The following is a 16,572-nucleotide window of genomic DNA, read 5'->3' on the forward strand; positions in this document are numbered from 1 at the left end:
AGATAACCTAGAACATGTTTCTAAAATTGAATTCAAAGAGAAATAATGATAAGAATACTTACATTATACGCAGTGGAATAATAGAGTTATTCCTTCAGTTTCTCTAACCCTTGTATTCTTTTTGTCACAGAGTATTACCAAGAACTGAACCAATCTTCAATTTTCTTCACAGCCTTCCAAAGTATCCTTAGAATCACCTAGACTAGGGTGGGCATTTCTCAACACATGAGATAGATATAGAGAGAAGAAGAGAGAAGGACAATAAGGCTTAGAAAATGACTTATGTTTAGAGAGAATCTAAAACCTATCAGAAAACCAGTGTCTGTCATTTGTCTGACTTCTGTTTTCAACTCTCTCTTAACATTCCTTTTATAGACTCAATTAGGTCATTTATTTAATTAAAAAATCAATAAAATAATAGTCAATTTGAAGCCCAGGTTGAAATTATCATGGGCTTTAGGCCCGTGAAATTTCTCATTTGATTATAAGCCCATTGGACTTAAAATCAAGGCCTGTATTATTTTCTATTGATTTAATTAATTAAATAATTATTTAAATCTTTTATCAAATTAATTATTTATAATTTGAACCTTGATTTAAACTTATTTATTAATTTAGATAAAAATTTATCTTAATTAATAAATCTGCCATAATTTCTCTTTTTTTTTCTCAAAATTACATAACTCTGTAAAACTATCCAAAATTGACCTGGTCAACGTTGATAATTCTAATTGATAATTAACTCAATTAATTGAGACTACCTAGATGATTTTATCCAAGGTACAGTGGGACCATGGACCTATGAAATCAAGCTCCAATAAGTTATCATAAATCTTACAAATAATTTTACTAACTTATTAATTCATCGTGACTCCACTAAAAACTCAAAATTGCACTCTTGAATTCAAAGAACGCTCTATAACAAATATAGATACGCTATTAATTATCCATTGTTACAACTATAATTGTCACTCAATCCTCTATAGATGGTCTACAATGAGATGGGACTAAAATACCGTCTTACCCCTCATTGTATTTTATCCTTAAAACACTTAGTTCCTTGTAAATGATATTTCAGTAAAATAATTTAATTACTAAAATTGGATCTCTATCATTTAACACCTTGAACCAAACTAAAAGGAAACCATCGTTTCACTTCTTCATCAGAAGCTATAGATGTTCATATCTAGGATTAACACTCCCACTCAATTATACTACCGAGTTCCCAAGATGTAAGTATGGACTAGTCCATAGGGTAAGCTAGTAACGAACAAGTCAAATAACTCAAATAATACAATTAGTCAGAATACTAACCACTCAGAATTGAGATTGAATTGACCTATGGTCAACTATATGATATGACTAGAATAGATAATAACGGTATATTTACTTATCCTATCAATTGTCAATATCGGTCCAGTCCGATGTAACAAATACATCCGATCTTATCTACTTTGCTAATGTTCTGGAAAGAACATAACACTACAATGTGTAAGTAGATCATATCGTAGATTGGGAAGTCAGTGTAAATCCTGTGCACTGACTAATCTTAGGACTAACTTATTTTGAACGTATAATCATATATATAAATACGATTAGCTATATGCTTGAGATTTAATAGAAGTTTATATTAAACAAATAATTATGAAAATAAAACATGTGAGCAAAGTGATTGACCAAGTCAAAAAAATAATTTCTATTCTTTTATTGAAAATAAATGAGATTACAAAGAAATTGAGTTTTAATTAGGGCATAAAACCCTAACACCTCCAAGAGCCAAAGCTATCATAGCCTTTGTAGTAGTCTTTCCCGTGCTCCCAGTCACTCTTACCACTTCACCACTGAATCTACTCCTTGCGTAACTTCTCATCCTCATTAACGAAACTACGGAATCGCCATTGGTTCTCACAAAACCATTGTCCCGGTACTCAGAAACCCAGTTCTCGATCACCCCAATACATTCTTTTCGGGATAAATCTAGGTTAATGAAGTCATGGGCATCAAGATCTGAAAAACCCCAAAAAAATTGAAGTGTGGGAATGGGTCAACTTACGAAATTATTTTGCAAACTCATGAACAAGATTTGAAAAGGTGATGGACAGAGGCTGTCTTTGAAATGGGCTCATGGGTTTCAAGTTGGAACTCTTCGCTTGATGGTGTGAGGGACGCAAATCCACGAACACAGATCTCGACGGTATGAGGGACGAAGCAAGCTGTTGCCGAGCTTCCTCTGTCCTCTCGACGGCTAAGTTGTTGCCAAGCCACTGCCATTCCAACCTCGTTCAAGCCTAAGATTTGAGAAGAAAATAGAGAGAATGAGTGGAGGTGAAGATGAGATAGATGGAGAGAGGCATATTTTTCAAGGTAAGGGTGAGGAAAATCGGGAGAGGGAAGAGAAGAGAGAGAGAGAGAAAGAGAAAAAGAAAATTAAATAAATGTTTTTTTTTTCATTTTTATTTTAAAATCTATTTTTAATTATCTAATAAATTCATTAATTCAAAAATATGGGGGCATTTTGGTCATATTTGAAAATAGTTTGACCAAAATCGGGCTCAAGGTATTAATTGATTTGTTTTTGCAAAACACAGGGTCCGTTTTGTCATTTAATAAAACATATAGGCCAATCGGGCAAAACACAGGAGTCAAATTGGTATTTTTCCTATAATAAAATTGTACTTTTATTTAAAACCAATAAAATGTATTTACATGCTTTTAGGGCATTAATCCTAACAATGGTCAGGGTGAGATTGGGTGAAATTTGAGTTTTTTTTATTAATTAAATTAAAATTTGGGTTTATTTAAAGTTAATTAATAATATTTTAATTATTTTTTTAATATTTTATTTCCAATTTTTGTTTTTTTGTTTTTAATTAATTAAATTTTTAATTAAACATTTATTTTTTTATTTTGTGAATTCTAAAATATATTTAAATCATTTAAAAATAATAAAACAATTAAAAATCAAATAAAATCACTAAAATGAGGGTGATACTGGGAGAGTGGGAAATTGAGATGGTGAGGATGAGATTGAGTGAAATATGAGTTTTTTTCATTAATTAAATTAAAATTTAAGTTTATTTAAAGTTAATAAATAAAATTCAATTAGTTTTTAATTTTTTTAATTAATTAAATATAATTTAAAAATAGTTTTGTTTATTAAAATTATTTTAAATATTTAATTGAACATTTATTTTATTTTATGAAATCTGAAAATATATTTAAATAATTTAAAAATAATAAAATAATTAAAATCAAACAAATCACTAAAATGAGGAGTAATATGAGAATATTAAAAATTTAAATGCACGGAGGGTATCAAACTATGTAATTTTTACAAACAGATAGTATCAATTGATAATTATTAGAAACAGATGGTACTAAACTTGTATTTCGATAAAACAGAAGGTATCAAATAAGCATTTATCTTATATATTTTTAAAAATTTGTGTTGTTTGGTAATTTTTTTCTGGATGTTTTTTATTTATAGGTGCTTATATTGGCATACCATTTTAGTTCACTCCACACTTTTCTTTCTAATTACACCCATCATAAAATTAAAAAAATTCTTTTAACACCTCTTCTTGATTATCATTTGGTACAAAATTACTCTTTTATAAATAAATTTTAAAAAACAAAATCTTTTTTAAAAAAAAAAAATTAAGACAAAATCTTTCCAAACATTTACTTTATTAAAAGAGTAATGTTAAAGGATACTAATGGTGTCCAACACCAATTGACATGATATAACGTTATTGATGCAATTTAGTATCACATCCCATATATTTTGATTTAGTATTAGTTATAATAAATAACTATTAACATATTTGTGTAAATTTATAATGAATTTGTATTTAGAAAGAATTAATTAATTAAGAGGATTGTGAATAAAAGCATTTTTTTAGTTATTTTTAAGTTTATTTTAGGTATACATTTAATTTTTCCAAGGTATTTTAAGAGTATATTTTCCATAAATTTTAGTATGTAATGTATTAATGTCTAGTTGACAACTAAGATCATGTATTTTTTAAGCTAAAAAAATTGAAAATAGTATTTTTATAAACTTATATCCTTATTTTTGGAAAAAAAAATTAATATTTTTGTAAAAAAGAAAAACTTTAAAGACCATAATAAAAGTGGTCATAGAAACTTTAAAGACCATATTTTCGATGCTAATTACTAAGTTAGTATCTCAACAACAAAAAAATGTAATAAAAATATGGAAGAAAAAAAAAGTATACTTATAAAAAAAAATTCCAACTATTATAATTTTTTTATTAAAACTAAAAAAGTACTCAAATCGAAATAATGGTTTTTAGAAGCAAATCTAAATAAAATTGAATGAAAAGAGAAGAAGCACTTAACCAATAATATATTAATAAAAGAAAATTGAAAACTTACTTTTCAAAGAAAGAAAGAAAGAAAATTGAAAATCCCCATTGGAGCATGAGATAAGTGTCGTTTGTCACCAAATTACTACCCAAATTCTATTGATCTACGACGACGTCCTGTAATACATACCAAAACTTTGTCAGAGAAACTTAGAGACAGACAAAGAGAAAAATGGGTCAGACTCAGAGGAATCATCTAATCCTTGGTTGTGATCTTTTCTCAAATGGGTATAAGATACTCTTGGTTACCTTTATTTACCTGAGCTACTGCTCAATCCTTCAAGTGGGTGCTTCGATCCATGAATACCACACCGAATCCTTCATTCGTCGCTCCAATTCATTCTTCCTCCATGGCGGTAGTGAGGGTCTCTATGCTTCCAAACCCCACTCCGAGAATGACAAGCTCGTTTCTGAAGATAAACCCATTAATGGCAAGTCCTTCATCAGGTAACAACTCAATCTTTTTTCTTTAGGAACCAACGGCGTGTGTGTGTTTGATCTGTTTGGTTCTCGGAAAAATAGTTAGTGGGTTATTCTTTATTTTCTGTATTTGTTGTTGGATTTTGGTAAAGTTGACTTTTTTGAAGTGTCAATTTATATGTTAGTGCTAAGATTTAATGATTGGGTTGAGTAGATTGACTGTTGTGTACCGGTAAAATCGCTTTCATGGAAAATGTTGATTTAAGGAATGACTGGGTATGGTTTGCATTTTATTCGTTTCAATATGAACATAAGGATGGGGATCGATTGTTCTGTTCCATGGAAAATTCCCCATGTTGTGGTTGATCAAACTTCTCAGAGGCTTGTAGTGCAAATGGTATGTCTAGAAGGTTTAATTTAAAATGACATTTTGTATACTTAGGTTTGAATCCGTCACCTTTCGAAGAACGAAACATTCTGCTGAGCAGAAGAATGCGATGCAGCAGAGGACTGGCTTGGTCGAGGCAATAATACTTGAGGTTAGAGACAGGGATAAGATTGGGGGTTCTTACTTGAACTCTGATGCAATATGTTGCACCCCGGAACTTGCGAAGGATAGTTCCTGCAAGGTGGGAGAGGTTATCATTCATCAAAACCTTGATAACCCAAATGGACCTAAAAGACTCCAGGCCTTCTTTGAAGGGAAAAATGAAGAGCTTACCATGCCCCTTCAGACTATTGAGATCAACAGCACTGGAATGTACTATCTGTATTTTATGTTTTGTGATCCCGAGCTTGTTGGCACGGTTATCAGTGGAAGAACAGTGTGGAGGAATCCTGATGGTTACCTACCAGGGAAGATGGCACCCCTGATGACATTTTCTGGCTTGATGTCTTTCGCTTACCTTGTTCTAGGCCTTGTTTGGTTTCTCCGCTTTGTACAATATTGGAAAGATATAATGCAATTGCACTACCACATAACTGCTGTAATTGCTCTTGGAATGTGTGAGATGGCACTCTGGTATTTCGAGTACGCAAATTTCAATTCAACTGGAAGCAGACCAATGGGGATAACCTTATGGGCAGTAACCCTCACTGCTGTGAAGAAGACAATCTCCCGGCTTCTTCTCTTGATGGTTTCTTTGGGCTATGGTGTTGTACGGCCAACTCTGGGCAGCATAACCCCTAAATTAATTCTCCTTGCTTTGGCATATTTTGTGGCCTCTGAAGCACTTGAACTTGTTGAACATTTGGGGAACATCAATGATTTTTCTGGGAAAGCAAGGCTTTTTCTGGTGCTACCCGTAGCTCTGCTGGATGCTTGTTTTATTATTTGGATATTTTCATCATTATCCAAAACTCTGGAGAAACTTCAGGTACTTGTGATTTTTCTTCACATTTTTAAGTATCATTGAAATTTATTCCCATCCCTTTTAGTTTGAGGCACTCAAAGATGGAAATAATTCATTCCAAAAGGATTGAATGAATGTCTATGCATTAGGCATTCCTTTTGAATCTCTTTTGGTAGTTATAAAAGTATCACCTTAATTTGGAGGAAGAACAAAAAAAACTTATCCGCTGCTTGAATACTTTTCTTAACACTGAACTTGATCAAGTACAATTTCCTTGATTCTAGTTTATTCTCACATCCTTAGAATGTTGTTTCTTTAGAAACTTACAGAAAGGAATGATTTAATATGCACTTGAATCAAGATCTATATTAAACTGCATATTTTCCTCCCTGATTTTCATTTTCTTTTTCTTTTTTTTTTTCATTTGTCAAAATCATTATGTGATTCTTTTGTGCACAGATTCGAAGAAGTATGGCCAAACTAGAGCTCTACAGAAAGTTTACCAATGCTCTTGCAGTATCAGTGCTTCTCTCTGTTGTTTGGATTGGTTATGAGGTTTTTACTCGTTTTCACATCTGTCCTGCTTATTTCCCCTTTAATTTTCTTTTTTTCAACTGGCTTGTCATAGCTAGCAGGAAATGCAAGTGGTTCCATTCTTAAGATTACTATGTTTCCTTTCCCTATCTTATTACTAAAAGAAGATAATAGCAATGAAAAATATATACTGTTTTTTGTTGGAGTTTATACTTCTAATATGATTTCAATGAAATTGGGCTTGTTTGAAAATGACTTGTGTACATTCCTGCACATGAAAATCCTGTTTCTTTTGTTTTTCAGTCTTAAAAGAGATTTATTCTATTGTGTAATTGAGGTTTAAACTATTGTTCTTTGTTGGTTCAGCTGTACTTCAATGCCAGTGACCCATTGAGTGAACTGTGGCGAAGAGCTTGGATCATCCCTGCTTTCTGGACTTTGCTCGCTTATATTATCTTGGTAGTGATATGTGTTCTATGGGCTCCATCACATAACCCAACAGGGTATGTCTTAATCTCACCTCATCATGCAATAGTAGTTTCTGGATTTTTTATTTTTTTTCCCTTTAAGTTAACATTTGCTTCTGTAGTACAATCAATTATAGCCATTTGAAGACTTGTGTGTTTTTAAACATTATTAGTTTCTCTATAAGAAATGCTTTACAGGGAAGAAAAGCAGAGTCTTTTGATATAATTAAGAACATGAATCATAATCTAGCTTGAAGATCTATCAATTTTGTTCATAACTAGATATTTTATACTAGGTCTTATCCCTAGACACATTCTTAGAGAATGTTTCTATATTTTGTATACCCATTTACTAGTCTCTTGATAAGCCTTAATAAGGATCCTCAAACATTGACAATAATAAAAGGCCAAGATGAAGAAGATTGAGAATAATAGATAATGGAAATAACTAGCCAATCTGGTATTTGATATTGAATGAAGGAAATGATTAGAACAAACAAAAACAGTGAGGTATTGGAGAGACCTCAACTCTCCCTAGAGCAAAAGCTCAATTACAAACATATTTCTCCTGATGTCTCTCATTCCTTCTCCATTCTTATTTATACTACTCTAATTCACCTCATCAATTACTCATACTACAATGACCCACATACCCCTCTGTTATGTATATTCTATTATTTAACCACTTTACCCCTCACTCTAGTTTCCTATCATCTCTTGAGAGACTGGTTTGTTTATCATGAAGGATGGCTTTCTGATATTTTAGGCGGAATTTAGTTTTTGTACCCTAACATTGTCAAGCATACTTATTTAAATAATGTGAGGAAGCGAAACTTTTCTGTGTGGAGAGTGTTGGCTGTTTTTTTTTCTTTCTTTCTTTCATTTGGGGTGCATCATCAAATTCTTAGAAAACATGTGAAATAAGGAAAAGTGTATGGATATAAATATATATAATGAAGCAGGAAGAAATAAAGCTGGCCCTTGCCTCTTTAGCAAATATGTTGTTTCTTTATTTGGTGCCCCTAAGTTAATTTTGTGTTTGAGTACTACTTGTGAGACCAGCTGAATACCGGACTCATAAGATACAGATTCAATAGGTCACAAGACACTGGCTTTTTTACATGTCAAGAATTCAGTAAAGAGTCGCTGCATTTTGGCATATTTTTCAACAACTCCTAAAGGACTTTGTAAAACTGATATGTTCTGAGTCCGATGCAGATATGCCTACTCGGAGGAGACTGGAGATGATTTCGATGATGAAGACAGTATCCCACTCACTGGAAGTGGAGTTAAGGTGGCTGGAGATTTGTCAAACATGGTAGAAAGGAAAGAAAGGAAGACACTAACTGCAGCTGATCATCTTGTGTATGGACTGAGTGAAGATCTTGAAGAGGACAAGAGGGAGTAATGAATTCTCTTCTTATATTTATTTTCTTTTTTCTTAATCACCCATATAACAACGTTCCTGTACAGAGGAATGTCTTTTTTTTACATTGCTTATATCCCTTGCAAAAAGGCCAAAAAGTAAAGAAAGGAAGGAGGTGGGAAGTGGGACCAATGGGGATATTAAGTTAACACTATTAATGTCACCACATAAAGAGGTTTACAGAACTAGGTTGCATCTTTTGGGGGGTTTGGGATAACTTCATGAATTGAAAAGTGAAAAACATGACCAGAGCTATTAATATTACTTTTTTAGGTAAAAGAGACGGTATGCTATACTTGCTTTATTTATGATCTTTGGATAATCTAACGGGCTATGCGACAAACAGATCTCAGCCCTCCATTTAGATGGGTTTGATGATCCAGTTCAACTGAGGTTGGGTGATGGGTGATGGGTGATGGGTGATGGGTGATGGGTGAGATTAGAATAGATTTGTAGATAGATACCACCTGCTTTGTCCTACCATTGTCTTTTGGCTAACATAAAGAAAAGATTGAACCATTCCATTATTGAGTAGTTGCCGGGAAAAAGGTTTAATTCATAACAGCGATTACCTAATGAAATTATTTGAACATAACAAGTTGCTTAATGCCCACTGGTTTGATTCGCCTTGTAACAGATGACTTCACACACTTGACTTCTGTCCACCTGACTGGGACTAGACCAGTAAGTAGTAAGTAACTAGTATGACAACTGGATATATATATATATATATTTATTATCTAATGGAACTTCTTTGAGTTGGGATAAAGGATGATTTATAATATCAATATAGAATGGCACCATCAAATAATGTTTCTCACAAAATTATCATTTTTGTTACTTAAAAGATCTTTAATTCCTAACTAAGCATAACATAATAAAAAGTCTCATTTCTTAATTCCTATCTCACAAATCTTTAAAATTTTGGAATTACAAATTTTTTTTAGATTTTTCTTCCTCAATTTTTTCTCAGTGCAACTTATCATGTCGTGTTTGGTATCTTGCCACATTATTTGACAATTTTTGAGCTTAACAAAAAATAATGATGGGTGAGTGTTATAAAATTGTTTTTACTTAATCATATTAACTACCATTAATTATTTTCAAGTTTAGTGGATTGGTTTGATTTTGACCTAAAGTTTAATTATAGGTTATCAGGTTTAGTCTATTTTGACTTACACATATTTATGTTAAATCCAAATTTGCTTTTAATTATATGTAATCGGGTTTAATCTATTTTGATTTACACTTATTTATGTTAAATCCAACTTTACTATTTTCCTGTCATTTTTAATTATGTTATCATGTCGCCATATGTGGTGGGCCCATATTACGATTAGGGCAGATGCCTACTATTTTTTTTTCTTTTAAAAAAATCAACTGTCCCTTTGATTGCTGATTTTTTTTATTTCATTGTACATATAATTTTTAAACTTTAGTCCTTGTATATATTTCTAGTATTATAATTTTTTTTATAAATTACATATATTTTGTACATTTAATATAATTTTTAAAATTACACTTTCATTGCACAAAAATTCTAAGTCCGCCCACTGGTCGTGAACTATATATTCCAAGTAATTGAAAAGTCAATAAATATAAGATAGTTGGCTACAACATAAGTGCATAAAATTAATGTCGAAAGATAATCACAAATTTACATAACGCGCTTTGATGGCAAAACAGGAAAAAAGCAACCAAAAAAAAGTCCCAAACAAAAGAACGAAGGAAAATTTAAAAAAAAAAACAAAAAAGCTAGAGCATTTTACATACTCAAAAAATACATCACATCTTATCACGTAACATGTATCTTAAACCACACATAAAATATAATAAATTTTCATTTTAAAAGATTAAATGATTTAAAATGCATCTCGTAACATGTATTTTGGATGTATAAAATGAATGGGCATATCACTACCCTTAAAAAGAAATAAAAGCACTCAGGTTTCATGGGTGATTTATTTTAGACTAGAGTGGAGTGGCGTGCTTCCAACGCCTACTCCAACTCACTAAAAAGTTTCAGTACGTAATCTAATCTGATCTATCTTGCTAGTAAATTAGTCAATAATAAACAAACCTAAATTCACTAAGGTTAATCTTTTTTGCCTCTAACTTTATATAGTTAAAACCTAATCGAGGGATAAAATTACAAAGCATTTTATAATAACTCGAAAGGAATTCCTTCATTACAAGCATTCTGTATGAATTTAGAAATAAGGAAAAGAAAATGAACTTAAACGACATATGTAGTACTCAACATGTGTGTACCGTACCTTCTTTACACATATTTAGACAGAGATAAATAGCCTGGCTTGGCTTTTTATCTACCACATGTCTTGGTTTTGAAGTTTCGAGAGTCTTTCTTCTGCATACATACACAAGGCAAGGCGCCCCATGCCTATTCGCTCGCTGCTTTTGAAAAATTACGCCCCACATATAATAAAACCATACCCACTTTCCCAACCCAACAGAAAAAGAAGAAAAAAAAAATAGCACACTCACCTACCTGAACCCAACCCAAACCAAATCCAGAAACCAGAAACCAGAACAACCCACCAAACCCAATCCAGGCACCGTTACGGCGAAACCCCTATGGAGTTTCCAGAGGACATCATTAGGGAGATTCTGAGAAGACTGCCAGTCAAAACCTTGGTCAGATTCAAGTGCGTTTCCAAATCATGGCGTATTCTTATTATCAGTCCAAACTTTGTCAAAACCCATCTGGCCAGGATTCGATCCGAGTACCATCTGGGTATGGCTACTAGTATTATACTCTCTCGCTATGGAGATTCTCTCTTGTCCATGGACCCTCAGAACGAGGGTCCTCAACAAGCTATGGAGCTCGAGTTTCCCATGCTTCCCTACTTCCCTTATTACGTCAAGGGTCACTGCGATGGACTCATCTGCTGTGTCGTCAACGATGGATCTCAGGGTTTTCTTCTGTTGTACAACGCTTCGATCAGGGAGTACAGGAAAATGCCTATCCCTGCCAATTTCAGGAGCACTAGGGAGGTTTTTGGTCTAGGGTTTGATGCTTCTACTGAAGATTACAAGATCGTGAGGATCCCTTCCATGTATTGCCGATTAAAGGTTCCAAATTTCGTCCCTAAGGTGGAGGTTTTCAGTGTGAAATCCAATTCATGGAGGAAACTCCCCGATGAGGACACCCCTCCTTATTTCGTCGAGCATGTGTTCCAAGCCACTAATGCCAATGGCGGCCTCTATTGGCTCGCTGAAGAAGGCGATTCGCTCCGTTGCGTGATTCTCCGATTCGATTTGTCGACTGAGAAGTTCAGCGTGGTGCCGCCACCGGCGGATGAATTGAACCGAAATATTTCGTGGATTGGGACTTTGAAAGACCAGCTTTGCGTGCTTCACAGTCAGAGGCTGAGCTATGTGGATGTATGGGCAACCAAGGATGACAAAACCTGGACGAAGCTCATCACAGTTCCGAGGTCGCAGGGCTCAAGTCCGTCGGTCTATGGCTCACGGTACACGCCACTGTGCTTCACCAAGAGTGGCTCTTTGCTGATCAGTGTTGGAGGAGGAGAAGGGTTTCTTAGCTATGACCCTGTTGAGAACAATTTCAGGCAGCTTGAAATTCGAGGCGCCGAGCATTATTTGCAGGAGACAGCCTATTTTGAGAGCTTGGTTTCGCCTTACTTCGGCCATGGGAATACCGCATCGACTTCGTCCTCCAGTGGGGAAGAAGAAGAAGAAGAAGAAGAAGGCTGGCTGGCTGACACTACCTCGAATAGCAGCATCAGGCAGCTGATTCTTGGTTTGAGGCGTGGATTCTCTTCCAGTAGTAGTCGCAGCCGCAGTAAACAACGATAAGAAGTTTTCCCCTACTCTTGCCATCTGCTTGCGATGGGAATGTCTACCATAGAAATATCCAAATCTTGACTGACCTTTTATATGGTAAGGCACTCATCTTGTTGTTGACGAACAGATTGAGAACTGAGCACAAAACTTGTATATGTTTTCGCTTCCTTACTTGAGTATAAACTTTGGTATGCTACCATATGACGAATATGTGTATATTTCTGTTATATTTTAGATTTTGATTTTAAGACAGGCTATACTTTTTATTGTTGTTGACCTTAGAATGTTGCACGACTTGGATTTGTAGTAGTTGGAATCACCGTGGTGGCCTATGGATACCCAAATTTTACAACTTTAATGTTTTCCGAGTTAGCAAAGAATGACAAAAATGGATCTGCAATGATATAGATGAAATGACTTCGCTCATGTCATGAATATATGATCATTGAGATAAGTAGTCGTTTTCAGTTGACAGCAAAATTCAAACCTTGTATATTGTAGAAGATTAATGCCTGACTTGCAAAATTTTCCTGCTCGGTTTTCCGTGAAGAGCAGTGTTTTTTAAAGAAAAGAATAAGAGAATGTAACGTGAATCTATGCAAATGAATTGCTTGATAAACTATCGAGTGAAGAAAGGAACAAAAAAAAAAAGAAGAAAGTATGGTCGGATGACACTGCGGTATATGCTTCGACCCCCATTTATAGATCCCCTTCTTATTGCCGGTGTTTATACTTCTTCAACCTACAATGGAATATGATATCCTAACTATTCAGAAGCAGGTAGAATTCAACCTAAAGGAAAAATAATAATAAGTGTATATCACCAAATGGGGTTGAGAATGACCTGACCTGAGGAAGGCTCATCAACTCAAAAACAGCTTTCCTTGGTGTCAATTCATTATCAATAATCCGAGCAACAGCTGTTAAAACTGGCATCTTCACATTATATTTCTGGGCTAGTGCGACCACAGCTCCAGCTGTTGATACACCTTCTGCCACCTACTCAATATGATCATTTGAGTTACGATTCATAACTTTATCACAATCATAATAATCAATAATAGGTTTGTCCACAACTCAAAACACCTGATTCATGGAACTCAGTATATCATCCAGCTTCTCCCCAGCTCCAAGACGAACACCAACAGTTCTGTTTCTAGAAAGATTCACAAAGCAAGTAAGCATGATGTCTCCTGTCCCTGATAGACCAGTTATTGTAGCCGGCTTTGCACCCATCTTCAAGAAATTAGTTAAAAGAAAAAGTTGTGAGAACTGAGAAAATGAATCAAAAACAAAAGGCTTATGGTAGCAGGGTAATAATAGAACTAAAGCCAATAACTATGGACAATTTAAACAAAGCTTATTCAGAAAATGAGAATTAAGTTAGAGAGAGCATGTTCTTTCTTCTACTAAAACTTTAATTGAAAAAAAAAATTCAAACCATGCATGAAGCTGTACCTTTGTTGCCAACCATCGTATCTCAGAACAACCTTGTGCAACAAGAGCTGCCATAGAGTTATTCCCAAGATTCATCCCCTCCACCATTCCTGCAGCTATTGCAAGCACATTTTTAAGAGCACCTGCAATTTCCACCCCTGTGACATCACTGGAGTTATCAGAGGTTATGAGCTGGGCCCGTCCCCTCAAATGCATACACAATTCTTCTGGCATTACGTAACAGCGGAGTCGTGAAATATGGTGAAATTAGAGTACGCAATTGTGCTAGCTAACCTGGCTTATCTATCACAACCAACTTAGTTATAGGAAATGGTACACAACTTAGTGGATCTCATGAGAAACAATACCTTGAAGTGCTGATTCTTAGATGATCAGAGGCTAGTAGCTGCTGAACTGCATGTGTCAATTTCTTGTCTTTCGATGCCACCACCATTGCTGAAAAGAATTACACAAGAGTAAGATGAGCATCTTAAAACATGTGACTTACTTGGACTTAAAGGCAAAGCTTCAACATTTATATAGCTTATTCAACATTTCTTTAGGCAACCTATTAGTCCCCATGATGATAAGCTTAGCCAACAAATCCTAATCGCCCACCTGTTGGTAATTTATTCATGAGTTCCAATGAAAAAGAAGGTCCTGACAATGCAATGAAAGGTTGACGCTGATTCTTCAGTGCGTGGGGAATAATCTGAGACATCATCCTTAGTGTATTGAGCTCTAAGCCCTTGCTGAGGGATATGAATGGCAAGCCTGGATCGACATAATCAGCAATTCCGGCAAGAAAAGACGAGCTGAACTGCACTAACCATAGACATATTCAGGAATCTGCCCCTGTTTTATACAAGATGTTGTATCATGAAAAACAGGCTAGAATACTTTTGCAGTGACTAAAACAGCACTACCTTATTAAGGACTACAAATTTTATTTTATTTTAGCTTTGAATTGAGGGCTTGCTATAAATTGATTTAAAAATCTGAGGCATACATTAATTAAAATTATTAATAAAAGTGAAGTGAGAAACCTGCACAGGCACAGCATGGAGGCAATAGTCAGCACCAAGCAATGCAACTTTAACATCAGTCGTTGCAATTAAATTTTCCGGGAGCTTGTGTTTTGGGAAGTATTTACTAAGAACAAAGAGCATAAAAAAGTTTTAGACACATTGTATAAATGCGTATGCACTGATAAGATAGCATAGCGTTACTGTGCCATAAGAATGGTGTGTACCAATTACAGTGGTTCTCATTGATTGATTGGCAAATTTGAGGATCGCGTACAAGCATGTTAACTTCCAGTTGAGACTTTCTTTCAGCAACATGAGCAGCCATTGCTGTACCAAAAGATCCACCTCCAAGCACAACAATCTAAAGAACCAAAACATGAACGAAATAATAAAACAATCAAATCTTGGTCACAAACACTGCAAAACATTGTTTTATTTGACGATTATCTTGATCGAACAAGCAATGCCATAAATGGCCAAAAAGGGTAATACTAATGACATTAACTATGTTTTGTAATGACAGCTATAACTGAAAACAAAAGAAGATCAAAAGTCCGATAAGGTTACTATAATTGCGAACCTCTTTTTCTTGCAATTGTCATTATGAATGTAACGCAAAACCATGGCAGCTTATGTAACAAAAAAACCCTCGTGAGCAAAAGAGTGAGGAACATTAAGAAAGAAAAATAGACCTTGTTTGTTCGCTCAAGAACGTCAGTCTTGGCCTTGTTGCGCCATGACCGAGACCAGCGGACCAGCTTCTCCCACGCCAACCGCACTGCTCTGCGGCGATCCCTTGTCCGGTCCGGAGAGGGATCCAAAAATGGGTCTTGGTCTCCGGGAACCGGCGTCGACGTCGAAGCCGAATGAGGAGTTGCAGAACAACGGAGTGAGGGTGGGGGAGTGGGGGCCGAGTGGATGCGGTGAAGAAGAGTGGGTTTCTTTGTAAGAGTGAGATAAGGACGGTGCGTGTTGGTATTAGAAGGGAAGTTGGGGTTTAGGAAAGAGGAAGACGAGGGTTCCATCATCAAGGCTGCCATTGTTAGTACGGACTACCGAGTTTGAGAGAGAATAAAAAAGGTCTCTTTTACAATTTGGTGTTCGAGTTTGAGCATCAAGAAGAAAGGGAGATTCACCTTTGCTAATTATCCTCCTTTTATTCTCTTCCATTCCATGATTTTCATGTGTTCTATTTTTTTTCTTTTTTTTTTGCTTTATTTTATGATTATTATTATTTTGACTTTTTCCTTTTTCCCAATCCCAATTGTAGTTTCTTTCCTTGTCATTAGATTAGATTAGACTGGTCCGAAGGGAATAAAAAAAATAAGTAGTATGATAAACGAACAAAAAAAAGGGTAATTTTTGTGCAATACATTTTACCTCATAACTTGTTACCCATAAGGATTCCATATATATATTTGTAAATTGAGTAATGTTGTATACACATTTTTTACACCATCATTGTGTGTGCAATTATTTCTCTTGTAAATTATATATAATATCATATATTGTTCCCTTCAGGGCGGTATGTGTTGCTCGTCCCTACTTTCATCCAGAAATGCAGTCGATTGAAGCCTCTCTTTTAGTGGGCAATGTTCTTGGAGGTTATATTATAAGATGGGGTTTGACATAATATATTCAATACTAAATTGTACTGTAATTGATCTAACATGTAATGTTCTCAAAAAAAAA

The 16,572-nt window shown here is 34.6% G+C and overlaps 3 protein-coding genes and 1 long non-coding RNA gene across 5 annotated transcripts; 2 read left to right on the forward strand and 2 right to left on the reverse strand.

Moving 5' to 3' along the window:
* Positions 1-1,684: 1,684 nt before the first annotated feature.
* On the reverse strand, positions 1,685-3,026 carry LOC133798137 (uncharacterized). The gene is made up of 2 exons (XR_009875786.1): positions 2,054-3,026; positions 1,685-1,977 (listed from the first exon to the last, which is right to left on the reverse strand). It is a non-coding gene; the product is annotated as an uncharacterized LOC133798137 (long non-coding RNA).
* A 1,391-nt stretch (positions 3,027-4,417) lies between these two features.
* On the forward strand, positions 4,418-8,652 carry LOC133798133 (uncharacterized). The gene is made up of 5 exons (XM_062236336.1): positions 4,418-4,835; positions 5,251-6,184; positions 6,620-6,715; positions 7,061-7,197; positions 8,380-8,652. The coding sequence occupies exons 1-5, from the start codon at positions 4,561-4,563 to the stop codon at positions 8,567-8,569; spliced, it is 1,632 nt and encodes a 543-aa protein (XP_062092320.1). The 5' UTR covers positions 4,418-4,560; the 3' UTR covers positions 8,570-8,652.
* Positions 8,653-10,690: 2,038 nt separating this feature from the next.
* LOC133798136 (F-box protein CPR1-like) lies at positions 10,691-12,724 on the forward strand. The gene has a single exon (XM_062236339.1). It carries the CDS (start codon positions 11,183-11,185, stop codon positions 12,425-12,427), a length of 1,245 nt encoding a protein of 414 aa, XP_062092323.1. The 5' UTR covers positions 10,691-11,182; the 3' UTR covers positions 12,428-12,724.
* A 91-nt stretch (positions 12,725-12,815) lies between these two features.
* LOC133798134 (glycerol-3-phosphate dehydrogenase [NAD(+)] 2, chloroplastic) lies at positions 12,816-16,083 on the reverse strand. 2 transcript variants are annotated; one of them, XM_062236337.1, is made up of 9 exons: positions 15,573-16,083; positions 15,105-15,241; positions 14,899-15,004; positions 14,471-14,672; positions 14,221-14,308; positions 13,874-14,021; positions 13,502-13,651; positions 13,260-13,414; positions 12,816-13,157 (listed from the first exon to the last, which is right to left on the reverse strand). In XM_062236337.1, exons 1-9 carry the CDS (start codon positions 15,918-15,920, stop codon positions 13,130-13,132), a joined length of 1,362 nt encoding a protein of 453 aa, XP_062092321.1. In that variant the 5' UTR covers positions 15,921-16,083; the 3' UTR covers positions 12,816-13,129. The 2 variants fall into 2 exon arrangements, with proteins under 2 accessions (XP_062092321.1, XP_062092322.1); XM_062236338.1 differs by having other exon boundaries at positions 13,265-13,414; positions 15,573-16,079.
* Between the last annotated feature and the right edge of the window lie 489 nt (positions 16,084-16,572).

This window comes from Humulus lupulus, chromosome 8 (assembly GCF_963169125.1).
Source record: "Humulus lupulus chromosome 8, drHumLupu1.1, whole genome shotgun sequence".
Taxonomy (NCBI): Eukaryota; Viridiplantae; Streptophyta; class Magnoliopsida; order Rosales; family Cannabaceae; genus Humulus; species Humulus lupulus.